At 57.5% G+C, this 25,277-nt stretch overlaps 1 protein-coding gene across 2 annotated transcripts in view; it reads right to left on the bottom strand.

Moving 5' to 3' along the window:
* Positions 1 to 25,277, bottom strand: part of Fbln1 (fibulin 1) — a 74,915-nt gene that overhangs the window by 25,081 nt on the left and 24,557 nt on the right. The window contains exons 6-15 of one of the 2 annotated variants that reach the window (XM_047550730.1): positions 25,071 to 25,172; positions 24,357 to 24,494; positions 23,123 to 23,260; positions 18,798 to 18,941; positions 17,993 to 18,121; positions 17,145 to 17,270; positions 14,865 to 14,984; positions 13,746 to 13,877; positions 12,098 to 12,221; positions 1,613 to 2,060 (exon numbers count right to left, since the gene is read on the bottom strand). In XM_047550730.1, the coding sequence (XP_047406686.1) occupies positions 1,706 to 2,060; positions 12,098 to 12,221; positions 13,746 to 13,877; positions 14,865 to 14,984; positions 17,145 to 17,270; positions 17,993 to 18,121; positions 18,798 to 18,941; positions 23,123 to 23,260; positions 24,357 to 24,494; positions 25,071 to 25,172 (1,508 nt within the window). In that variant the 3' untranslated portion in view covers positions 1,613 to 1,705. Of the gene's footprint in view, positions 1 to 1,612; positions 2,061 to 12,097; positions 12,222 to 13,745; positions 13,878 to 14,864; positions 14,985 to 17,144; positions 17,271 to 17,992; positions 18,122 to 18,797; positions 18,942 to 23,122; positions 23,261 to 24,356; positions 24,495 to 25,070; positions 25,173 to 25,277 lie in introns of those variants that run through there. The other variant, XM_047550729.1, reaches the window with a different exon arrangement.

The following is a 25,277-nucleotide window of genomic DNA, read 5'->3' as shown; positions in this document are numbered from 1 at the left end:
TGGGAAAGTTGCTGAATGAGAGGGACCTGGTTACTGTCTTCATGGAGCCTCCCAGATAGCGGGGAAGGCAGATTTGAAAAACATGGGTACAGAAGAATTGAAGTCTGTGAGCAGCATCGTGAGGAAGCATCGTGAGGAAGCCCGACAGAACACACCCTGGGCTCTGGGAGGCCGCTGCTCTGGTCTGGGGCTGCTCAGGTGTCTCCCAGGCTCCATGGGCTGGAATTCAACCCTCACTGAAAATTAAGAAGGTGGAAATTGATTTCAACTACGGTTCAGAGGTGTGCCTCTGGGAAGTGATCAGGAGTAGATAAGCTCATGAGGGTGAAGCCTATGATGGAATCCTGGAGGCTTTATAAGAGGAGAGACACCAGAAGAGAGACAGACGCACCGCATGCTCCCTGACTCTTGCCATATGATGCTCTGTGCTGCATTCAGACTGCCAGCAAGAAGGCCATCACGAGGTGTGGCCCATTGACCTTGCACCTCCAGAACCTCTTTTCTTTATAAAGTTACCCAGTCTCATGTATTTTGTTATCGTAAGAAAAAACAGACTACTACGGACTCTCAGAGGAAGACACATGTAAGCTGAGGTTTAAACAACTTTGGGGACATGGGTTTAAAATGCAATGGGCCCAAGGCAGCAAAGAGATTGCAGTATAGACTGAAGGAAACAAGCAAGCAGAGAACACGCTGGGGTCAGACTGGAGTCAGCATGCAAGGTCTGAATTATGCACGGGCTTGGAAGGCAGGAAGGGAGCCATGAAGGGTTTTGGGAAGAAGCTTAAAAGATCGTTCTAGTTGCTGAGCACAGAATGAGCCATAGAGAGACTTGAGTGGATGCTGGGTGCCCAGCAGAGGTGGCTTGGCTGTAACCACGGCCCATAGTGGAGGTACTCAGACAGACTGGAATAGCAGAGCTATGGAGTCAGTGACTGGGATCTGGATACCAGCTGTGTGATCTTGGGCAAATTGCATGCCCTCTCTGAGGGTCCAGAGGTGATGCACCTGCCTGGTAGGTCCGGAAGCAATGCACACTGTGGCCCCATGAGCACGGCACTTACTGTGCTGGTCTTTGCCTCCTCCTGGCATAGCCCTGGGGTCCTCAGAGGAGGGAGGCCACTGAGCCCATTTAGGCAAGAGCTTTGTCCAAGATGTGCCTGTGTTCAGAACAGGAGGTTTCAGACTAGAGCTTTTTCTCTGTTGAATGTTAAATGCTCAGCACTGGGTGATACAGCAAGGAACCAGGCAGGGGCCAAGCCCCGGTTCCTCGGCAGGGCTTGGCCTCAAAGGCCATGCTGCCCTGGTCAAGCCCTTCCCCTTCTTGGGAACTGCGCTTGCTAATCTCTGAGGACCTTCTCCGTCACCGTCACCTTCAAGGCAAGATGAAGAGCAAGCTCGTTTGAAGCCACCCACCCGGGACTCCTCCCCTCACGGGCTCCCGAGTAGGAGACACGGAGAGCTCTAAGGACAGGACGCTCGGGCACGGGTCCCCTACGGGAAGCGCCCTCAGCCCGTGGGGACACCAGCACTGGTAAGGGCTTGGCTCACCCCTGGGTGGTAAAAAGCACAGAGAACCCCAACACCAAATAAAACCAAGGCACGCCAGGCATGCTGTGCAGGACAGGTGCTGAGACTTTATTAGAATCCCGAGGGCGGGGCGAGGAAAGCGACAAGAGGGAGGCCCCGCGGCCGAAGCAAGTGCTCAGAGCTCTGCAGACACAAAGATGAAAAGCTTGGCCACAAAGGAGCTGACGGTGCCGTGGCGATGGAGGTCCATCTTGACGGTCAGCAGCAAGTCCCTGGGCTCAGGGACAGGCTTGGTGAGTGCCACCACCCCGCTGTGGTGGTTCACCTTCTGGGTGGTGAAAAAGCCCTCCTCATTGCCGCTGGTAATGGCCAGCTGCATGCTGTCCCCAGGGACGGCACTGGAGGGGCCCATGCGGAAGACCACCGCGGGCACTTGGATGTTGGTGGGGAAAGAGAGGTGGTAGTAGGTTATTCTCAGAGGCAGCTTGGGGCACTCCTGGTTCTCATGGCAAGGCAAGCGCTCGCAGCGGCTGCAAGACAAGTGGGCAGAGAGACAAGAGCGTTAGGGCCGACCGGCGAGCAGGGAAACACAGAGGGCGGGCAGGGGGCTGCTGGGCGGGGCCTCCCGCCGCCCCCGGCCCCTGCGGCCAAGGCCAAGAGCACCTTCACTCACCTGGGGGAGACTCCGGGGACCTCTGGGCTGCTGACTCAGGCACCAGCCTCTTCCACCACCCTCAGGGGGCGCTGGTGGCTGGGGTCAAGGGCTGTGCCCAGGCTGAAGTGTGTCCCCATCTCACAGCAGAACCCCAGTCTGGGAGTACTCAGCAGGCACAGCCTGACCTGAGTGTCTTCCGGGCTCCTGGCCTCTCGCCCAGATAGTGGCCAAGGCTACCAAGTGCTCTTGGGTGGGTCTGAGATGTCCCCAGAGGACAGTTTCCACCACAAGCAGGAAGGGTTGCTGCCATCTATCAGGTTCTGGCCTATTCTTCATGGGCCGTCTAGTTTGGCAGCTCTAAGTGCTCATGAGGGTGACTTGAGTGTCACTTTTCAGATGCAGAAACAGCTCCAGAGAGAAAGTGCCTTCCCGAGGTCACAGAGTGAGGAAAGGAGTCATGTCTGTGTGCGGGCAGCAAGGTCAGCTCTCTGTCCCTTGTCACTAAGCTTTGGGCTCCAGGTCCAGTTCCTGATTCACACAGCCAGCTCAGGGATCAGAATGGAGATAATGACAGGTTCTAATTTCCTATGAAAGGATGGAGACAGCACTAACTGACTGTGACTTGATGGGGACAGGTCCTAACTTTGTGACAGGAGGGAGACAGGTTCTAACTTCCCATGGAAAGGTGGAGAAAGGTTCTAACTTCCTATGTCAGGATGGAGACAGATACTAAGTTCCTGCAGTAGGATGAAGACAGGTTCTAACTTCCTGTAACAAGATGGAGATAGGTCATAACTTCCTGTGACAAGATGAAGGGAGGTATTAACTTCCTATGACAAGATGGAGACAGATCTTAACTTCCTATGACAAGATGGAGACAGATCTTAACTTCCTAGGACAAGATGGAAACAGGTCTTAATTTCCTATGACAGAATGGAGACAGGTCCTAATTTCCTGTAGCAGGATGGAGACAGGTCCTGACTTCCTGTGGCAAGAAGGAGACAGCTCTTAACTTCCGATGATAGTGTGGATCATGGTCTTTCTGACTCTCGTGGCTGCATTGTGCTAGGAACTTCCTGCGTGAAGATGCAGGTCAAGATGGCCCACTTGCTATAGTGATGCTGGCCCAAGGAAATTGTGCAAAGGTTCAGAGTTATCAGTCGGGACCTTGAGCTCAGGCCCTAGCTCCCAGGGATAGAGAATTCTGAGCAAAATAAGATGACCCTAATGTCTTAGCAGTCCTGCATCCTTCAGATTGCCTGCTTTACTGAAACTTTCCCACAGATAACCTTTTGATGAAATCTATATAACAAATGTGCTGAGCTAGCTCTGGATCAAACTCCATTAGGGTTTTACTACTCACATGGCCCCAGGTTTTTTTTTTTGTTTTTTTTTTTTTTAATCCCCATCACCCCTCTTCTGGTACTTTTCTTGAATTAATAGCCACGTCTCAGAAAGAGATGTGAAGGCCTCAACATGACAGGATGAAGATAGGTCCTAACTTCCTGTGACAAGACAGAGAAAGGTCCTAATTTCCTATAACAAGACTGAAACAGGTCCTAACTTCCTAGGAAAGGAGGGAGACAAGGACCTAACTTCCTATGACAGGATGGAGACAGATCCTAACTTCCTACGGCAGATGGGAGACAGATTCCTACTTCCTGTAGCAGAATGGATACAGGACCTAACTTCCTGTGACAAGCTAGAGACATACCCTAACTTCTTGTGGCAAGATGGAACAGGATCTCAATTCCTATGGTGGAGATGGAGACAGGTCATAACTTCCTATGGCAGGATGGACGTAGGCCCTAACTTCCTGTTATAAGATGGGGAAAGGTCCTAAATTCCTGTGTCAAGATGGAAACATGTCTTAACTTCCTGTGGCAGAATGGAGATAGGTCTTAACTTCCTGTGACAAGATGGAGAAGAAGGTGTGAGCTTCCTGTGACAGGATGGAGACAGGTCCTAATTTCCTGTGACAGAATGGAGACAGGTCCTATCTTCATTTGACAAGATGGAAACAGGTCTTAACTTTCTGTGGCAAGATGGAAACATATCTTAACTTCCTATGGCACATAAAAATAGTTCTGACTTCCTGTAATAGAATGAAGATAGGTCTTAACATCCTATGACAAGATGGATTAGGGTCCTAACTGCCTGTGGCAAAATGGAGACAAATCTTAACTTACTATGGCATGATGAAGATAGGTGCTGACTTCTTGAATTGAAATGAGACAGATCTTAATTTCCTGTGGCCAGATAAACATAGGTCTTAACTTGCTGTGACAAGATGGAGACAGGTACTAATTTCCTGTAGCAGGATGGAGAGAGGACCCAACTTCCTGAGACAGGAAGCAGACAGGTCCTAACTTCCCTCAACAAGATGGAGAAAGGTTTTAATTTCTTATGGCAGGATGGGGCAGGTCCTAACTCCCTGTGGCAGGAAGGAGATAGAGCTCAACTTTCTCTGACAGGATAGAGACAGGTCTTAATTTCCTGTGATAACATGGAGACAGGTCTTAACTTCCTATGACATGATGGAGACAGATCCTAACTTCCTGTGACAAGATGGAGACAGGTGGCAAATTCCTTTGACAAGATTGAGAAAGGTCTTAACTTCCTATGGAAGAATGTAGGCAGATCCTAACTTCCTGTAGCAAGATGGATACTGGTCTTAATTTCCTCCAAGAAGATGGAGACAGATCTTAACTTCCTATGGCATGATGGAGAGAGGTTCTGACTTCCTGTGATTGTATAGAGACACATCCTAACTTCCTATGACACACTGGTGATAGGCCCTTGCTTGCTGGGAAAAGAGGACCTGACTTCCTGTGGCTGGATGGAGACAAATCCTAATTTCTGTGACATGATGGAAATAGATCTTAAATTCCTGTCTGAGAATACAGACAGGTTCTAACTTCCTATGACAAGATGGGGAATGTTCCTAACTTACTATGACAAGATGGAGACAGGTCTTAACTTCTTATGGCAAAATGGAGTCCAGTTCTTATCTCCCTGTGATAAGGTATATAAAAGTCATAACTATGTCAGGATAGAGACAGGTTCTAATCACCTAAGACAAGATAGAGACATGCCTTAAAAAAAGGCAAAAAGAAGACAGATCTTAACTTCCTATGGTATGGTAAAAACAGGTCCAGACTTTTGTGGCAGGATGGAGACATGTCCTCACTTCCTATGACAGGATGAAGACAGGTCTTAAGTTCCTGTGACAGAAGGATACAGGTAATAACTTTCTGTGACAGAAGGAGACAGGTGACTTCTTGTGGCAGTATGGAAACATGTCCTAACTCCCTGTGGCATGATATAGATAGATCCTAACTTCCTGTGACAAGATAGAGACAGATCTTAACTTCCTGTGGCAGAATGGAGACAGGTCTTAATTTTCTGAGACAATATGGAGACAAGTTTTAGCATCCTGTTGTAGAATGGAGAAAGGTCCTAACTTCCTGTGACAAAATGGGAAAAGGTTCTAACTTCCTTTGACAAGATGGCTGCAGGTCCTAACTTCCTGTGACAGGATGGTGACAGGTCCTAATTTCCCCTAACAAGAAGGAGACCAGTCTTAACTTCCTATGGCATGATGGAGAGAGTTTCTGATTTCCTGTAACTGTATTGAGACCAGTCCTAACTTCCTCTGCCACAATGGTGACATGTCTTTACTTCCTGTGAAAGAGGTCAAGACTTCCTGTGGCTGGATAGAGACAGGTCGTAATTTTCTGTGATACAATGTAGACCAGTTCTTACTTCCTATGACAAGAGGGAGACAGGTTTTAATTCCCATTGGCAGAATGGAAACGGGTCCTAACTTCCTGTGACAAGACAGAGACAGGTCTTAACTTCCTGTGGCAGGATGTAGATAGGTTTTAACTTCCTGTGACAAGATGGAGGCAGGTCTTGACTTCCTATAGACAATTAATACAGATCCTGACTTCTTTTAATTACATGGAGATAGGTCCCTAACTTCCTAAGACAGGATGGAGATAGGTCCTAACTTTCTATGGCAGGATGGAGAACAGTTCTTAACTCCTTTTGATAAGATATAGAAAAGTCCTAACTACTGTGGAAGGATGAGGACAGATCCTAACTTCCTGTGGTGGGATGGAGATAGGTCCTAACTTCCTGAGACTAGATGGCGACAGGTCCTAATTTTCTGATACAAGATGGAGACTGGTTTTAATTTTCTGTGGTAAGATGGAGACAGATCTTAATTTCCTATGGCATGATGGAAACAGGTCCTGACTTCCTGTGGTAGGAGGGGGAAAGGTCCTAACTTCCTGTGTCAGGATGGAAGTAGTTCCTAACTTCCTATGACAAGACGGATATAGGTCCTAATTTCCTGTGACATAATGGGGATAGATCCTAACTCCTGTGACAAGATAAGACAGGTTCTAACTTCCTGGGTCGGGATGGAGACAGATTCTAACTTCCTATGACAAGATGGAGACAGGTCTTAATTCCCTCTGATTAGATGGAGATAGGTCCTAACTTCCTATGACAAAATGGAGATAGGTCTGAACTTCCTGTGACAGGAACTATCTTCTGTGTCCCATACTCCAGGCTCCTCACACTCAGAAGGCAGTATGACCAGAACTTAGAAAGCAGAGCCATAGTGTGGAGCCTCATAGGACTTGACTGAGCACTTCCCAGAAAGTTCTGCCATCTTAACTGTATTTGGATTCTCCGGGCAGAGGCATCCTCCTTCCTGGCTTTCATCACATCTCCCTTTTGGCTTTTCAAGTCACTGGGCTTGACTGGGTTCCACGCATTCACCTTACATTTGGCACCTACTGTGAGTGGGCTCATCCTGTATCAAGGCTGTTTATGAATGCAGATAGCCTTTGCTTTACTTGGCTATTTACCATTCTGTCTCTCAGAAAGGACAGCCCCAGAATGAACTCCATGGCACAGGACACATGGGGATTAGAGACGCTGGAGAGGGGGATTCTGCATGGGAGGGAGCCCAGATCCAGAGGTAGGAAAAGAAGCTGGTAAGGCACTGCTGAGGGGTGGTCGCCCCTTGAGACACCCAGTTCCAGACAGAACGGGAGTGCTCCACATGACCTGAGATCTCAGGGACAGAGCTTCAGAGGAGCTAGGAGCCAGAAGGTGGTGGAACCTGGGCAGGTGGCTGGGGTCCATGGACTGTGCGTCCCTATGGTGTCAGGCAGCACACCGTGCACACCAGGGGTTTCCTTACGCTAGCTCTCTTCACTGTCTCCCAGCAGTCCCCCCATCTACAGATGGGAAGGCAAAGTTTCATGAAGATGTGTCTGGTCCAGACCTGGTGGTCTGTGGTAAGTGGCGATTTTGAGCTTCAAAGTTAGCTGTGTCCTCTCAACACCTTTATGAACACACCTACACACTCACCCCACCCCACCCGTTCCTTCAGAATGGCCTGGATGGGCCTGGTCAGCAGGGAGCACTGGGGTCTCCCCTGTGGGATGTCCTCTTTCTCGCTTGTCCTGGGTTTCCTCCACCAGCTGAGGATGGGGTTTTGGTTTGCCAGATGGAAGCGTTAACAGGACGCATGTGGGAGGCAAGGAACACGAGGCGTGCACAAGTCCTGGTGTAGCTCCCTTGACCACCACTCACCAGGAAGCCGGACGCCCCTCTTCCCAGCGTTTTCCACACCCAGACCATCAGAGCCCTTCCACACACAAGGCATTTCTGGCTGATCCTTCCAGACCACTCACTTTCCAAGGGTGGCCTTGTGGCTCTCCAGCTTTATCTCCTATGCCCAACCCAGGGCTCAGCCCCTATCGTGGGCTTTGTAAATGCTCTCTGTGTGGATACCTTGTCCTTGATTTTCCTGGTCAGTGGTATTGTCCTGCTTTGTCACAAACTTACTGAAACGGCCTCCAAATCATAATCACCACACCTGGCAAGCTGCGTGTCACACTCAGAATGGCTCTCAAACCTTTGTCAGCCAGTGGGCCTCCACCAGGGACAGGCCATTGTCACTGAGTCTGTCAGGGAGCCCTGCCCAGCATGGGGGCCAGGCTGCAGGTGCTAGTGCTCCCTCGTCCTACCACACATCCCGGCCACACATCCTGGGCTCCCACTTTCCTGTTCAGTACGTTTGACTGTAGCATCCCAAGTCCTGTGAAGTATCAGAGTCACCACGAACCAGAGGTTAAAAGCCCTCCAGTCCCTCCTTCTTGGGAGCATGCCACTCAGTAACCCCAGGCTGTCTGGTACTAGGGTCAGCGTCCCTGCTGACGTTTCCCTGAGCTCAGGTGCTTGTCAGGACCCGGCCAGGGCAGAGGGGCCACGGAGGGCTAGCCCTGCCTCACTCCCTCCCAGGCCTGAGCTGTTCACGGGTGCCCCTCCTTCAAGACGTGGCGCCGAGGATCCTGGCCCCGCACAGGCTTCTGCAACCACCCGGCATCTGGGCTGGCACCACCGAGGGGACGTGGGGAATGATCCTGGCCCATGGAAGGCTTCGGGGCAGCCCGGAACCCCTCTCGTGGGGAGCGGGGCGCTGGGCAGGACCCTAACAGCCTGGGCGAGTCCCCCAGGCAAGCCCTGCTGCATGTGGCCAGGGCTGAGACCCAGAGAGAGGAAGGCGGTGGAGAGAGGCCTGTCCTCACATCTTGCCCACAGAGGCCCCTAAATGAGCCGCCTGTGCCGAGTGCCCACCGAGCGCCCAGTGCTGGCTGCTGGGCCCTTCTTAGCCAGGCCTTTTCAGATTTAAAATTTGATTTCTAAAGGTCAGATAACAAGTCCTTTAACAGCCGGGCTTTCTGATGAGAAGGGAGTGGGGCCACGAGACGAAGCCCCCCCAGGGGCAGCAGTGCTGGGAGAAGGCTGCCCCGTCCAGCGGCCGGGGTCGCGCGTTCACCCGGGGCAAGGAACGGTTCCCTCGGGTCAGCCTGCACTCCCGTGGGCCCAGAGCGGCCCCTGGTGGGTGCGAGTGGGTCTCAACCCCCGTGACACAACTGGGGAGTCCAGGCCGGTCCCCACTCCACACCCAACGCTGGGCTCCCCCTGGACTGCAGCTCCACAGCAGGGGCCGACCACAGAGCAAACCCGAGCCGAGACCCCGAGTGCGGCAAGGATGGCCCCAAGCCCTGTGCCTCCCTGGGCCCGTCTCGTCTCCCAGTCACACAGGGGCAGCAGCGAGCAAAGCCAGCAGTGCTACTCAAAAGTGCCTTTGTACCCTTACGTGGGGTGCCCTAGGACAGGGACGGGGTGCTCGCTGTGCACACCCCTGCCACCACTCCTCTGGGCCCCCCGGGAGCTCGTCACCTATGACCCCAACACCTGGCCAAGCAGTAAGCATGATGCCACCTTATGGGAACAGAAAGGGCCCCTTCGAGGCCCAGAGGCTGCCCTAAGACCATAGCACGAGGAGGGTCAGGGCCAGGAGAGGCCAGGTTGGAAGCTGGCCCTGCCATGTCCCGGTGCAGGCCCTCCCCTCTCCACACACCCCTCAGGCCTGGACGCCGGACCTGGAAGCCGAGTGCGGCAGTGCGTCTGCCCACGCACTGATGCTGGGCCAGAGCAGGGGATGGGTTTCTGTGGGTCCTGTCCTCACAGGTGCCTGCACAGGCCTGGACACCAGAGGCTGCCAGAGACACACCGTCCCTTCACCCAACAACACCGGCGGGGGTAGCATGTGAGGGCGCCCACCTGCACCCACCAGGGCCAGCGAACAGGCAGGGGAAGGCCCTTCCCCACGGTCACAGTCAACTAGGGCAACCTGGAAGAGGACATCACCTCCACACCTTGTAGCTGAGAACAGGGAGGTTCCTAGGAGCTCAGGGACCTGCCAGGGCCAGCGGACCTGGAAGTGGCTGAGCTGAGAGGAAAACCCAAGTGAACCCGAGGTTCCGGAATGCACCCTGCATCCCCCTGACTAGAGTCCTTGCCAGGGAGGGGAGCTGCCCAGGTCCCCCACCCTTCCCAGTCCATCTTTCTCCCCAGCCTCTGAGCAGGCCACTGGGTGGCACAGGTGGTAAGATGACAGTCACAAGGAGACAGGAGTCACTGGGGGACGGCCATCTTCCCACGGCTGGAGCATCCTCCCTGCTCCCATCTTTAAGTGGGGGACTTAATTCCAGCCCTTACTATAGAGAATGGCAGAGCCCCCTCTTAGCTCCCCGGTGAGGGGCAGGCTGCTAAAGCCACAGGAGGGCGAGACCAGGCCCCTGGCTACCAACCCCTCCCTGGGTGGAACGCCGGTCTCTGGCTGAACACCCATTCCGCTGCGAGCCCGTGCCAGTGCTGCCCCGTCCACAGGGCTGCTCCTGACCTGCACGTGCGCCTGGCCCAGCAGGCTGCCCACACTCTTTGAGCACCGATGGCACTGGGGACGGAACCGGGGTGCTCTACCACTGAGTGGCGTCCCCAGCCCTTTTCATTTTGAGACAGGGCCTCGCTGAATGGTGATTCTCCTGCCTCAGCCTCCCGAGTCTCTGGGATCAGACATGCACCACCGCAGCTGCCTGAGCACTGACGTTCTGCACATATACCGAGAAGCCAGTGCAGGGATAGGGCTGCGTGGGTCCCTGTCCTCACAGGGACCTGTCCTCACTGGGCCAGCCCAACAGCAACGGCTTCCCCCGCGCCGAGGGCGGCGGCTTCCTCGGCACACCGACCCGGGAGCTCGCCTCTGCCCTGGCAGACGCAGCCTCAGCGAGCGGGGCGAGCCTCCTGCCCTCGGCGCGGGAGACCACGAGCCCTCGCGGGAGCCTGCTCTTCCTGGGGTTTGGTGGCTGCCTGTGTGTTGGAAGTCAGCATTGCAACCATGGCTGGCCTTCCAGAATCCTCAGACTCGGATGCTGACAGGCTCCGGAAAGATGGCGAACTTACGAGGAGTGGCCGCGCAGCCACAGAAGAAGGACACAGGCCTTCCCGATGCCTCAGAGAAGCGCCGCCACTGCCCGCCAGTCACCAGGTGACCCACGCGCTCTCTGGGGTGCAACATACTTGCACCCAGGGGTGAAGTGGCTTTTCCCTGACGGCACAGGATGGACATGAAGGGCCGGGGTTCCGAGGGCCAGCACGGCAGCTCAGGGAGCCTCGGTGGGTGAGCAGGCACCCCAACACCAGGCACGGGGGCTGCCGGACAGCGGAGGGGCGTGGGCCCAGGGCCAGTGGAGGACACTGGGGCCCCTGTGTTGTCAAAGGAAGACATTGTCCCTCAAGCAGGAGGGGCACAGGCCAAGGGCCCAAGACAGCCTCAAGGTCAGGTCACAGCTGGGAACCCAGGCTGCCCGGCCAGCTGCCTCCCGCGGGCAGAGGGGCTGAGGAGCCCACACTCCTGGGTCGCTCCCAGCACAGAGCTTTTCCAGAAGCAAATGACTGAATGAGACTCAGTAAAATTAGTGGTGATGGTGGTCAAGGCAAGAACCACGGCCTGGAGTCCTGGTGACTGGCCCCATGGACATGCTGGTGGCCAGGGAGAGAGAGAGCTGCCAATGACACATGGCCACACAGCCTCAGGTTTAGGACACGGAATCTTCCGCACTGTTCCCACAAGCCACTCTGGCTTTCGGGGGTTTCACAATTACGACACCCGGCAAGGCACACCGGCTCTTGGGCTTTGACTGACAGTCATCACTGGCAGCCCCACCGCATCAGCCTGTTCTGACATCTGCGCAGTACGAGTGAGGAAGAGGCCCAGAGAGCTCCAAGGCTCCGCACTAGGACGCGGGCGAGCAGAGGTTCTGCCTGGCCTGGCACAGGCTCGACCTGAGGGCGTGTCCGCAGACCCCTGGGCCTCTTGAGACCAGTCTCGACGGCCCTGGGGGCCTGAGAACCAGAGTGCACCTGATCCCCAAGGCCCCCCCGGAAGCGTGAAGTCACAGCTCCCAGACACCCACCCAGGCCCAGAGCGGGGCCTCCGGGAGGGTGACGCAGACAGGACAGCAGGCCCGAGGGACTTACGTGTCTGCGGAGCGGCGGTAGCCCTCGGGGCACTCGAAGGCCAGGCAGCGGAAGCCTCCCTGGATGTTGAAGCAGGTCTCGTTGATGGAGCAGTTGTGGATGCCGGTCACACACTCGTCAATGTCTGTGGGAGACCCCGGGCAGCAGGTCAAGGCAGAGGCCAGGGGAGCTGTCCCCACCCAGACAGAGGTGCCCAGGCCTCCTGCTAGCCAGGGAGGACAGGCATCGCACCACCCTTGCCCTGGGTTGCAGGGGCACCTGGCGCCAGCTCCCCCTTTTTCGGGACACTCAGTCTTCGGGAGTTTGCTAATGCTCTTGGCCCCGGGGCTGAGGGAGCAGGGGAGCGGGGTGACTCTGGGCAGAGGTGCTGTTGCCATCTTGGCTTGGGAGAGCTCTCAGAGCTCAGGGGGCTGCCCGAGGTCACATGCTCTAAGCGGCGGAGCTGAGTTCAAACCCAGGCAGGCGGCACCAGAGTCAGGCGCTAACCCCCCAGCTCTCAGTACACCCTGGGCTCACTGCAGCGCGTTACCTCCTAGGAGGGAAGGACAGAGCCACCAGCCCATTAACAAGAGGACGCCGGGGCTCAAGGGGTTAGGGACCCTGCTTGCCCTGGGCCTGGGGTGGGACTGGTGGAGCAGGACAGCGGGGACTCCTGCTGTGCAGCCTGGGGCACCACAGCGAGAGGCCCATGTGGGGAGCCCCACCAGCCACGCCAGAGCAGCCGAATATTGGGGCTTGGGGACGTCCCGGAGCCTGGGAGGCATCTGTTACGAGGTGCCAAGTGCCTTGATAGTTGGTGGCAAAAACAACAGTCTCCAGTCAGCTCAGGAATGTGCTTTTGCTGCATCTGGGCAGGACCCCAGGCTGCGGTGGGCACCAGGCCAGGAGGGGAAGCCATTTGCTGCGTTGGAGTCACACGAGTGAAGAATCCCATCCAACCCCAGATGCACCGAGCAGGTCCCTCGTGGAAATGCGGGGCCCCTGCCCACCTTTGATGGGTCACCTCCATGACCAGACATGGAGCAGGGGGCTGGGTTCAGCTCCGGGGCTGCTCCTGGGTGGCCCGGCACAAGCCAGGAACAAGGCTCACAAGCACCAGAGCTCACTCAGCTCCTCTCGGTTGTCAAAGGTCATAGGCCTTCTCAGAAATGGGGTCAGAGCACAGAATGGGCTCCCCTGGCCTCTGCTAGCCCATGCTGGAGCCAGCGCCGGCCCACCAGACCCTCAGAGCCACGTGTCCTCAAACACCCCACACACCAGCCCGCAGCCAGCTCCTCGGGACAGGCCTCTGAGACCTGTTTCAGCCCAGGCCTGGCCCACAGCCAGGGTGTGTGCAGTGACCCCGTGAAAGGCACCAGGCTGCGGAGCAGAGACCATGGGCACTGGGGCCTCTTCCTACTGGCTGACCGTCCCTAGGCCAGTCTTCCCGGGACGGCCAGGCAGAGTGCTCCTGCAATAGGGTCTTCCTGGGGCTCACACGACCAAGGACAAGGTGCTGGGGGCCTGGGCGTGGGAGAGAGGGCAATGGATCGGCCCCAGGACACGCCCTCCCATGCACCTGCTTGTGCTGTGGTCACTGGGTGGGGGAAGCACATCCCTGCAGCCCGACCACAGGACCTGGTGTCTGAGGACACACTTGCAGGCTCACCTTGGCAGTTGCGGCCGTTGGGGGCCAGCCTATAGCCAGATGAGGGACAACTGCACTGGAAGCTTCCAGGGATGTTGATGCAGCGGTAGGAGCAGATGTGGCCCCCGGTGGGCAAGGCACACTCGTCGATGTCTGCAAGGGCAGAGTCCACCCTCAGCATCCCAGGCCCCGCCGTGGCCACAGTGACCCCCGCAGGGGCCAGGCTGGGGTGCAGAGGGGAGCGACACTGGGTGAGCTGGACAGAGGCCTCAGGGTGCTCGGGTGGGGGTGGCCTCAGAGATCATCATGTCAGAGGGAGAAACTGAGGCACAGAGAGGGGATGCGACTAGCCTAGGGTCCCAGAGCAAGTTCACAGTGTGCAGTGTGCAGGCAGAAGAGGGGAGAGGGAGCACGGAGCACAGTCACTAAGGAAAAACCCTTCACGTGAAAGCACGGGCGAGCACCCCTTATCCACAGTGCTCGGGCCCCGAGCGCCCCAGGTGTGCCCGAAGTTGGGCACTCCATTCCCTTAGCGAGACTCCGTGAGACTGGGCCAAGCCTGACCCTGAGATCCATGCATGTTGCACACGCTCCCTGCTCACGTTCCCAGCCTCCTAGCGCACCCACAGGCTGGCACCTGCCACCATGGCGCCACGCAAGTGCTCAAACGCTTTGGATTTTGGATCAGGGGCTCACCCTGGAGTGACAAGCGTAACTGCAGTCAGCCTCAAGCCCCGTGGGCTCGTGAGCCCTCATCTGGCTGACCCTCCAACAGCCTGGGGCGGGGACCAGCCCCTCGTGACAGAGGGACGCTCAGGCCCCAGGAGGGAGGCAGGGCCAGGACTCCCTAAAGGCAGCTGGTGCCTAGTCCAGTCTTCTGAGGGCTGCCAAGGGCACCCAGCCCTGTGACCCGCAGCTCACGGTCTCAGCACACCTACTGGTCACACCCGCAGGTGCATTAAGAACAATCGGGAGGGTCCGCTGCCTCTCCCAACCTCGCTCCCAACTGGGAAAGTGTCTTCAAGGAACCCTCGGTTAGAGGGAGAGGGACGAAGCACCCCGCCCCGCGGGGCGGAGGGGAAGGTCCGCGGCCATGGCGTAGACGGCCAGGTGCCCTCCCCAGCAGGAGGGGGCCCTCACCTTCGCAGGTGACCCCGTCCACGTCACTGAGCTGGTAGCCTCGCCGGCAGTAGCACTGGTAGGAGCCGTAGACGTTGGCACACTCCTGGCTGCAGGGGCTGCTGTGGCACTCATTCACATCTAGGAGGAGAGGGCCCCAGGTCACTGCTGGCGCCAATCACAGCAGCCTCCCCGGCACCCTCGCCACCCACACACGGAGGCGGAAGTCACAGGACCAGCAACCTGCCGGGGTCGGCCCACAGGAACAGGGAGAGAGGGAGCAAGGCCCCCTGCCAGCCTCTCATGGAATCTCCATCCCTGTCACTGCCCACATCAGGCCATGCCATCTCCACCAGGACAATGTGACAGCCCAAGGTCCAGGCCCCATTAGGCACCAGAATTTGCTCTGGTTCTCCAGTGGAAATTTGATCCTGTCCTCCTGCTTTGCCTCCCGGACATCATCTTAAACAGAAGACGGCACATGTGACCCAGTCCATGGGACAAAACTGACACTCCACTGCTCTGAGCTCACGGGGTCACTCATCAACTCCAGGCTATTGCTCACTGCCCCCTTTGCCACAGCAGAGATCAGCAACCATGGGGAAAGTCCAGTCCACCAGCTGTTTTTGTAAATAAAGCTTTGTTGGAACACAGCCATGCACATTCTTTTACTTTGACCCAGGGCTGCCTGTGGTATGGCAGCAGAGTGGAGAGGTGACAACAGACGGGTCGGAAAGGCCTGCTAGTTACCACGAAGCTTGCAGAGACGAGGCTGCCCACTTCTGGCCCAGAAGGTGCTTCTCATAGTGACTTCTGGCTACTTTGGGGCAGGGCAGGAAGGAATGTCCACCAGCCTCTCACCCCAGGCTTCATCTCTGCGGCCCCCACTGCCCTCCTGGCTCCCCTGTTCACCTGTGCCCAGTGTGGTCTCCACATGCCCTAGACAAGCTTCCCGGTGCAGGAACCGAGTTCTTGCTACGTGCCCAGGCAAGGAGCTTATAAAGGCCCAGGGGACAGGACGGCAAGGCTGGCCAGGCCTGCTCCCGTCCACAGTATGGTCCAGGAGCAGAGGTATGAAAGTCCACTTTCCAGTCACGTGGGGTGATCGGGAGGCACGCCAATCACAACAACAACAGTGGCAACCACGGAGGTGACACAGTGGTCCCACGCAGCCAGCTCTTGGTCCTGTGCATGGGGTAAGCTCATCACAGGCTCCAGCTCATTCCATCCTCGGGACCCCCACAGAGGGCCTCATGCACGCAGGCCAGTGCTCCTCAGAGCCACCTCCCAGTCAGGGATCCTGCTTAATTCAGTCTTGAAGACCTGCCATGCTTTGAGTCTACCCCTGAGCCACTGCGCCACACACAGCCGGGGATGGCGGGCACCGTGAGGCACTGCCAGGGCCCGTCCAAAGCGCTCCCTGAGTCCCTGCATGAGATGTGACACCCTCGGATCACCGAGCATGGGTCGGGCCCCTGGCTGGACAGCTCAGCAGCCAGGACACTGCTTTCTGAGCAGGGCAGGCCGCCGTGCACCCCCACTGCAGCAGACCTGGCCCATCTGGCACGGCTGCTAGCGGTGCACGGCTGTGTCCCCACGTGAGGACCCCACGCCCTGCAGCGGCCTGCCTGGGACAGCTCGTGTTGCTGGAGGAGATCACTCTTCCCGAGGGCCCGACTGCCCTCGCCTCCATTCACTGCAGAAAGTCCTGCAAATCCAAGTCCTCTCTGTCCCTCGGCCCAGGAGCATCTTCTCCAAGGACCTGGGAGCCTTTCCTTCGGAATCACATCAGAGGAAGGCTAGGACCTGCCTCCCGGGCTGTGGGAGGGGAGGACCCAACTCCAAGGAGGCTGGCGAGCGGTGGTAGCCGGCCAATCCCAGTGACCATGGCGGGACCCGGCCCACCTGCCCTCAGTGCTGCGTGGCATTAAGAGCTGGCGCCCTCTGTCCCCGGGTGGGCTGATGTGGACAGGACTGCCTCCACGCAGGGCCTGGCTTCTGCTCCTCTTTCACATGCCAACCCGCTTTCCCTGTGAGGACGCCCGGGCAGGATGAGGTCAGTCGTCCCCAAGGTCACCAGAGCAGGGCCCGTGGTCTCTACGCCCCTTGCACACAGCCACATCCCGAACAGCCTCTGAGGACGGGCGTTACTGGAGGACCAGGGGAGGGGCGCGTCCGCTAAGGAGCAGTCCCTGCGGGCACCCCCCTTGGTAGCAGGCCACTCCGCATGTGCTGGGGAGACACGCGGTTGGGCCCCCGGATGGGGGGCGGAGGCGGGGTCTGCCTGCCCGCGACACTCACCTTCACAGGATCGGCCGTCCACCGAGAGCCGGAAGCCCACCGAGCAGCTGCAGTGGTAGGAGCCCGGGGTGTTCTCACACTTGTGGCCACACAGGCGCCCGGGGTAGCGCTGGCACTCGTTGATGTCTGAAAGAGGGGGCGGCTCAGGGCACCTCCACCTGCAGCAGGGCCACCCCACCCTCCTGCTCCCGGTGGCAGTCACAGCCGGTGCCCCACCTGTCACTCAGCTCTGGCGACAGAGGCAAAGTGACTCGTGCCACACAGAGCGGGATAGCTGGCGTCCTGTGCCAGGCCCTGTGTCCTGCCATGGAGCCACGTGTGGACGGGTGCCCGCCCACGGGCCCTCCACCCGGTGCCCACAGGGAGGGTCTACTGGGATCTGGGATCTGGCAAAGGGCATGTGGAGGGGGGCTGCTGGTGGCCTCGGTGAGCACCCTGGTTGGGGACGGGCAGGGCTGACCCCGTTCCGGGTCATCTTTGGCTCCTGCTGCCCTGGGCACCTGTCTGGCCCTGGGGTTCTGCAGGTCAGTGGAGAATCCTGGGAAATCGTGGGCACGTCGGCCACGGTAGACGTGGGCTCGAGTCTCTTGGGACCTGGCAGTCGGGTGGAGCTGAACCCCCACCCTGCGGTGGGGACAGGTTCACTGCATGTGGGCCTCAAGGGCGGCCTGCAGTGGGGTGACCGCTCTGGAGCTACAGTGGTGTCCCGGCTGGGGCCTTGGCTCTGGGACTCTGCCTGCACTTGGGCTTTGAGATGAGGGTGGCACCGAGTCACTCCAGTGGACACAGACCGCGTCCTGTGTGGTGGCAGCTGGCTGGCTCCCCAAGGCCTGAAGGACACCACGTACCCACACACGTCCTGCTGATGCCGTCGAAATAGTAACCGGCCTTGCACTCACAGCGGAAGCTGCCGGGGGAGTTCACACAGAGGTGCTCCTTCCCGCAGGGCGCGGACGGCGGGGAGCACTCGTCCACGTCTGCGGAGAGACAGAGACGTGGGGAAGCCTCAGCACACGGAGCTGAACCCCGGCCGGCGGCACCACTGCTCTCTGGTGACTTGTGGCCCACGCCACCCCACCCCCCGCGCCTGCGTCGGCCGGTTCACGTGAGTCTCTGCAGGCAGAGGTGCCCAGGGAACACAGGCACTGAGAGTGTCCTGGGAGTCACGGGGAAGAAGACCCCTTCCCTGGCCGGGGTCTGGGATGGCTGACCACCCCAGAGCCAAAGACACAGGAGCAGGCAGGCAGAAGAATACGAGCAAAAGGCCAGGGACGCTACGCCATCTGGGGAGTGCCAAGATCTATTTCATCTGGGTTACTAGGCTCATGAAGTTGAAGCCATCTCAAGATAACTGAATTGAAAGCATCTGTTTGAACATCTGTGCTTTGTCACCCACGGGGAGCAGCTGAAGGGCTGTGAACAGGGAGGCATGACAGTGTTGGGAAGACTGAGGGAGACAAGGTTGGAGGCAGGGGATGAGCTGGTGTGCTACTGCAATGGTCCAGGCAAAACAATAAAGGCCTGTGCCTGGACATGGGCATAGAGATAGACTGACAGGCAGGAGGCTTCACTCCCCTTCTCGAAAAGGGAGGAGGTGTGCTGGAAGCAGGGAGAAAAATCAACTTCAGACTTGTTTTCTTTTTTAATACCAACCAACACAGCGCGTTCCCTCCTCGTTGAGATGATAGCCACGGCCACAGTTGGGCACGTTCTTCTGGCACGTGTAAGAGCCCTCTGTATTGATGCATGTCTGCCCCACAGGGCAAGGGGCACTGATACTTAAACACTCATTGATATCTGTGGGCGACAAGAGGAAGACAACAGTTTCATGTGGAGGGCGTCCAGGAGCCCAGCCGTGGCTCTCCAGAGACCCTCTTCCCGCCCACCCCTCTCCCAACCACAAATGGAGGCTCTGATCCCTCCACCTTGAACCACATGGCTCCCTCCCACCTAGTCCCAAATTTCACAAGCACACCCAGCCTCAAATACCCTTGCTGGCCCCTCTTCCTGCCCCAGGTCTCCAACACCACCATGTTCCAGTTCCACTGCACTGGCCCGAACCTGCCTGCTGGCCTTCCTGTACCACGTAGTCCACTCAGGAGGACGGAGCCCCTTCCCCAAGCATGCTGCTAGGGAGGCAGAGGTGACCTTCCCCACTGCGCCAACACTCTGGACCCCAGAGAGGCTCCAGGTGCCTCTGGTCACTGGCTGGCCCTGCCTGCCTCCCCAGCCCACCTGGCCAGTCCTCTGAGCCTTGTGGCACCCTGCTGCTCCACTTGGGTCCCCACCTCCAGAGTCCCAGGCCCCTCATCTGCCTGATAGTCACGTCTCTGAGCGCCACTTCCACAGGGCCACCTTCCCAGGTCCCCATCTGTGTCACGGGGTCCATGTGGACACAGGTCAGCAGGGAAGTGATGTCCCCTAAGCTCCCTGCCTGGGAGTCTCCATCCCAGGGCATACACGCCTCCAAGGTGGGTACCCTGGCCGCACCTCTAGTGGACACATGGGAAGTGGGGACCAGGAAGTAACGCCTCAGCTCGCTCCTGACACTCAAATATGTCAAAACACACAGACGAGACTGCACTAGGGGAATCCTCCTGAAGGACCTCCTTTGGGGGAGGTCACCTCTTAGAATCTCCTGGTCAGAACAGCCTGAGGTGTGGGGGGTTGAGGAGAGGGCAAGGATGGCAGAAGACCCGCGGCTTCAGTCAGAAAGAGGCTGGGCTCCTGCCGGCCAAGCCCCCGCCAGTCGGCCATTTCCTCCCAACCCTGGGGTGGGCTCTGCACAGAGTGTGTTGCTTCGCAGTTTGTCAGAACTTTTCTGTCCATTTCACCCTGGCCACCATAGCCAGCATTACTGTCTGCACTCTACACCACGACACCAGGACCTAGAGAGATCAAGGGACTCCCAGGTCACTTCACAGCAGGACTGTGGGGTTACAGCCCAGGCCTAGAGCCAGGGAGGCCTGCCAACCAGTGCCGGGTCCCTTACGCCAAGGTCACAAACCCAGGCCCTGGGCCACATCCAGCCCACTGCCTGTTCTTGTAAATAAAGTTTTATTGGCACACAGCTGGGCCCACTCCTTCTCAGACTGCCTATCGCTACTTGCTCCATAACTGCAGGGCCTGCGTGCTGGCCACAGAGACCAGGGGCACAGAAGTTGGTAGTTACTATTTGGCCCTCAGGGGCCTTCCCCCTGAGCTTGCTTGCCCCTCTCAGATCTGTTTCCCAAATTCTGTTCCGGGTGGTGTCCCTAGAAACATCACGTGCTTCATAGAACAGATCCCCGGGCCTGAGAGCGCCACAGGGTCAGGTGATGAAGGAGTAACTGAACTGGAGGGTGAATACACAAAGAACAAATCCATCTAAGCGATCCCACAGGTTGGGTCACATGGTACAACCTGCCCATCAGGGATCCACCGGGGAAAAGCCCGGCGTCCCAGTCATCGAGGTTGCTGTTGGCTTTGCTTGGCCAGGTGCCTCTGAGACTCGGTGGAACCTCTGCTGCCCCAGGACCTGGGAACATCCCTTGGACACGTGGGCCAGGTGTGGACCAGACCTGGCCTTTACTCTCCTCCTCAGCCAGGGCAGAATGGATGCAGAGGGCAGGGAGAGGTTTCGAGAAGAGGAACAAAGAAAACCTAGCAGAGACAAGACGGTCTCAAGGCCCCGGGGACCAACCTGAACGCACTGGACGAGGCCCCTGAGCCCCAGGCCCTGACAGCAGGCAGGCTCCCTGCTGCAGGCTGTGGCTGGAGCGGGTTGGGGAGGATTCTAGAACTCCAGGAAGATGGATCCTAGCCACGGGGAGTCAGTGCTTCCCCCCACAGATCAGGCTGCCCCGGGAGGAGCGGCAGGCGGGTGAGCTGCAGACCCAGGGGCCTGCAGAGGAGGGACCAGGGCTGGAGAGGCCTTGGCAGCCCTCTGCCAGACCCTGGAGCTTGCCTCTGCTTCGACACACTCTCCCGAGGAAGAACTTCTGCTGATGTAGCGATTTACTGCTTTAAAGATGAATGAATGTGCTGACGTTAAATGATTCCTAAATATACCGGCCAGTAGGCAACAAAGCAAGGGGCAGAACAGTCCAGTCCTGTGGCCATAAGGAAACCCAAGTTCCGAGGCCCTCTTTTCTGCTGAGGTTTGTCTCTTGATAAATGGAGATGTGATGGCTTTCGCAATAAGAAGAGGCAGTTTATTAAACCATGGGTGCCAGACGTGACTGAGGGGTGGGAGCACGGGCACGGGCACACAGCCCGGAAGCACCCAGGGCTAAGGGGACCTGGAGAGCTGGGGCCTCCGGACGTCTCCTTTCAGACCCGGTGGGGGCCTGCGGAAGGGCTTGTGACACAGGCCCTGGCCTCCCCCAGTCAAGTGGGGCCAGAGGGGACAGTCCCTTCTTCCTGCTGCTCCTGCACCTCGGCCCCCGCGGCGGGTGCGCCTGAGGAGGGACACCCAGGGTGCGAGACCCGCAAAGGCCTCTCCTGCTGGCAGTCATGCTGACTCTGCCACGAGTCGGGGTTTCCATCCTCAGCAGACGCGAGCCTCCTCCCTGCAGCCCTCGGAGCAGGACCCGCCTCCCCGCTGGCCTGGGAGCCCCAGCCTCCCTGCTCACTGCCCCTAGTGCCGAGCCCATCATCCCGCTGGCCAGAGGCTGGCTAGGGGCTGACTGGCCGCCAGCGGAGGCCCCCACGGCCCAGACACTCCTGCCCAGGAAGGAGGGGAGGCTGGAGGGACAAAGGGCTGGGACGGGCTCAGTGGAGGCTCCTGCCCTCCAGGGTCCCCGCCACCCTTGCTTTACTTGAGGTGGTGAGAACAGGGGTGGGAGGAAAGCGCTCTCAATTCCATTCCAAAGAGAAAGGAAGCACAGCCGATGTAGGGAAGGTTGGGCAGCACGACAGAAGTCCGCACTGCAATGCCAGCTTTGCAGAGGAGGCTGAGGCCACCCAGGGAGGCCGGGTTCCCACGAGCAGCACCTGCAGCCTCCCAGGCAGGACCTGGAGCTGCTGCCTGCTGAGCAGACTCAGGTGCCATAGCAGGCCACGAGGAGCCGAGCAGCAGCTGGATGCCACGGAAGTGGGCACGTGGGTCCAACCCCACACCGGTCCTCCCACCTGAGCGTCTCCCCAGGCCTCGCGAGGTCAGGCTAGGCTCTCGAGGGATGGCCTCTCCGTCCACTCTGGCCTGCCCCTGACACTAACTCAGCGATTTCTTACTGTGGTGAAATGCCCGTAACAGCTGACCGCCTTCAGCATCTCTGATATGCAGCTCGGTTGCACTAAAGACCTTCACACTGCCTGCCGCTGTCACCACCATCCACTCCATCTTCCCACACCGACACGCTGACCCCACTAACCACAGCCCCCACCGCCATTCCTGGAGACGGCCACACTACTTCCTGTCTCTACAAACTCAACTGCGAACACCAGGTATTCCTGTAAAACAGCGTTTAACTGACGAAATGGCCGTGGCAGGGTCCCCCGTCCATGAGGGCCCCACCACCTGTGGCTTTAGGAGCGAGGCCTCACCTTGGCCTCGGGCCCTGGAGCCAGATACCATGGCTGCTCCTGTGTCATAGCAAGAAAGCTGAGGCTCATAGGAAGGAAGCAAGTGTTCTGAGCCACTCAGTTTAAAACCAGGGACCTCGCATCCGAACCCCAAACTCTTTCATCCAAACCAGTGACAAGCAAGCTACAGCCCTGAGGCCAAACGTAGCCCAGGGCCAGTTTTTGTAAATAAAGTTTTATTAGAACATGACCTTGCCCATCTGTTCAAGTATAATCTGTGGCTTTGAGCTATACAGCAGAGCTGAGTGTGCAGAGACCACATGGCCCTTCATGCCTAAAATGATTTCCGTCGGACCCGTCACAGAGGTTTGCCAGCCCTGGTCTAAGCTCTATGCGTCCCTCAATTCCAGGTGTGGCCACAGCTGGGCCTTCCCCGCCTGGTGAGCCGAGCCTCTGGCGGCAGCGTGTCTTACCAATACAGCTGCCTAGAGCATCCTGTATAAATCCGCTCTTGCACTGTAGCTTGGGTCTGCAGCGGAAGGATCCCAGAGTATTCTGACAGATAAAATCGGGGGGGCAGTTATGAATACCACTCTCACACTCGTCAATATCTGGTGCATCATAAAAAAAGGAGATTGTTAGCAAGAGTCCTGCTGGAAGCATTGCACAACATCACAAGAAAGCTTTTAAAAAGTGCTTATTATTCAGATTACAACCCCAAACATTCCTACATAGAGGTCACCCACAAAAAGGGTTTCAGGGAGGCACAGGGTGCTCAAGCTGCAGAAGACTAAAAACGCTGCCCTTCCCCGCTGTGGCTCTTGGGAGGCGAACGTTCTGCTATCAATGAACGGCCAGACGTTTTCCTGGCAGATAGAGCTCATGACTCATTCAGACAAAGTGCATGTTTAGGTCATGAGGCCATTTTCTTAGTGCCAATAAATACAGCTTCTATATATCTTATTCATTCTGAAGTGCTCAGAATCTTCCAGATATTAACAATGGTTGCATCGGGAAGGGATCAGGGCTGTGCAGCAGCTGGCCAGGCCCAGGCTCAGGGGTCAGCACACCACTGTGAGGGCTGGAGCAGCCTGAGCTTGCTCCAAGGCCCTCGGACAATGGGAGAGTGTGCCTGGCTTTGGAGTCACCCTCATAATCCAATGATGGATGTTTTAATGCAAGTGGTGCTGTCCTTCCAGAGGGTTCAAAGGCCAGTTCAGACAATTACGTTCTAAAAGGTCCTCATCATAGAATTATCTGCCAAATGACAGGCAGGAAGTCCAGCAGCCAGAAATGTCATGCTTTTATGCAGCAGAAAGGGTTATGCTTTGAACTTCAAGGAAGCTGGAACCAGAGGGAAGCCAGCTATTGTGCAAAAACTGTAATCGTTTTCTTTGGGGGGGATGTTTGTTTCTGTAAGAAGCACCTGTGAGCACCTGAAATCCATCTCTGGTCTTGTTTTTAACTGACCAGGCACAGAGGCTTTAAACCCTAATGTGCCATCATGGTTAACTTGGCACCAGCTCTCCACCCTTGCCCCATGGCACCCCTGGGTACTGGGTCAGCAGCGGCTCCACTGCCTCCTGCGGATGAGGAGGCAGTAGCCCAGGCAGCCACACGGGGGCAGCACCAGGGAGCCCGGACCAGCACTAGGCCACCATCCCGCAGGCCCGCCCACACCGGGGAGAGGTTTCAGCAAGGTTTTACCTTTGCAGTTATTGTCCTCCGTGAGCTCATAGCCAGTCCCGCAGCTGCTGTCCCGCTGGCAGCGGAAAGAGCCCACGGTATTGATGCAGGATTCTCCGAGTCGGCAACTGTGGCTGCCTGTGATGCACTCATTGACATCTAGGAGAGATTCCGGGGACACGGGGTACAGCAAGAACTTCAGATCCCTGCACTTCACCAGAGAACGTTCCAGAAGCCAGGGTGGAACTGGCTTCCTGATCTATCAAGCTGCCCACTCAAACCGAGCTGGGTCTTGCCATGAGCACACCCTGCTGTGCCCTGGAGGTTGCCTGACCAGCTCTCACCACGTCCAGCCCCAGGACTCACGTCCTCCCAAGTGGTAGACTGAGGAAGTTCTGGCCCTGGACTGGAGTCAGGCGATCCCCAAGAATCCCATGAAGCGGGCAGCCTCTCCCCATTCCCCCACCTCCTAGCTGGGGGAAGGTTCAAGGCAGGCTGAGGGACACGCCCAAGGCCACTCATCAGGTCCTGGATTCAGAGTCCAGTTGGACCCCAAAGCCGGGCCCTCTCCCAGTCCTGGGGTTCGTATCCTTCTGACCAGTGTCCTTCCAGAAGCTACTACCCTGCTGCTCCGGGGAGTGTGGGAAGCCAGTCCCGGGCTGGTTCCACCATGGGGGCCCTGGCAGCGCGGCTCGGGCCCGGGCACAGGCTCCAGGCACAGCGATGGAGATTTACCTTCACAGGAGACGCCGTCAGGCAGCAGCTGGTAGCCCACAAAGCAGGAGCAGACCACCTCGTCCCCCGTGTCACGGCACTGCTGCTGGCAGGGCCCACCACCTGCAATCAGAGCCAGCATGAGCCGGCCAGCCACGTCCAGAGGGCTTTGGCTTTCCAGCTTGGTTTGGGCTGGTCACAGACAACTGACGCCAGACACGGGCTCCG

Source organism: Sciurus carolinensis, chromosome 4 (assembly GCF_902686445.1).
Source record: "Sciurus carolinensis chromosome 4, mSciCar1.2, whole genome shotgun sequence".
NCBI classification, from domain to species: Eukaryota; Metazoa; Chordata; class Mammalia; order Rodentia; family Sciuridae; genus Sciurus; species Sciurus carolinensis.
The sequence above is the reverse complement of the archived record's forward strand: the minus strand, read 5'-3'. Positions and strand labels throughout refer to the sequence as shown.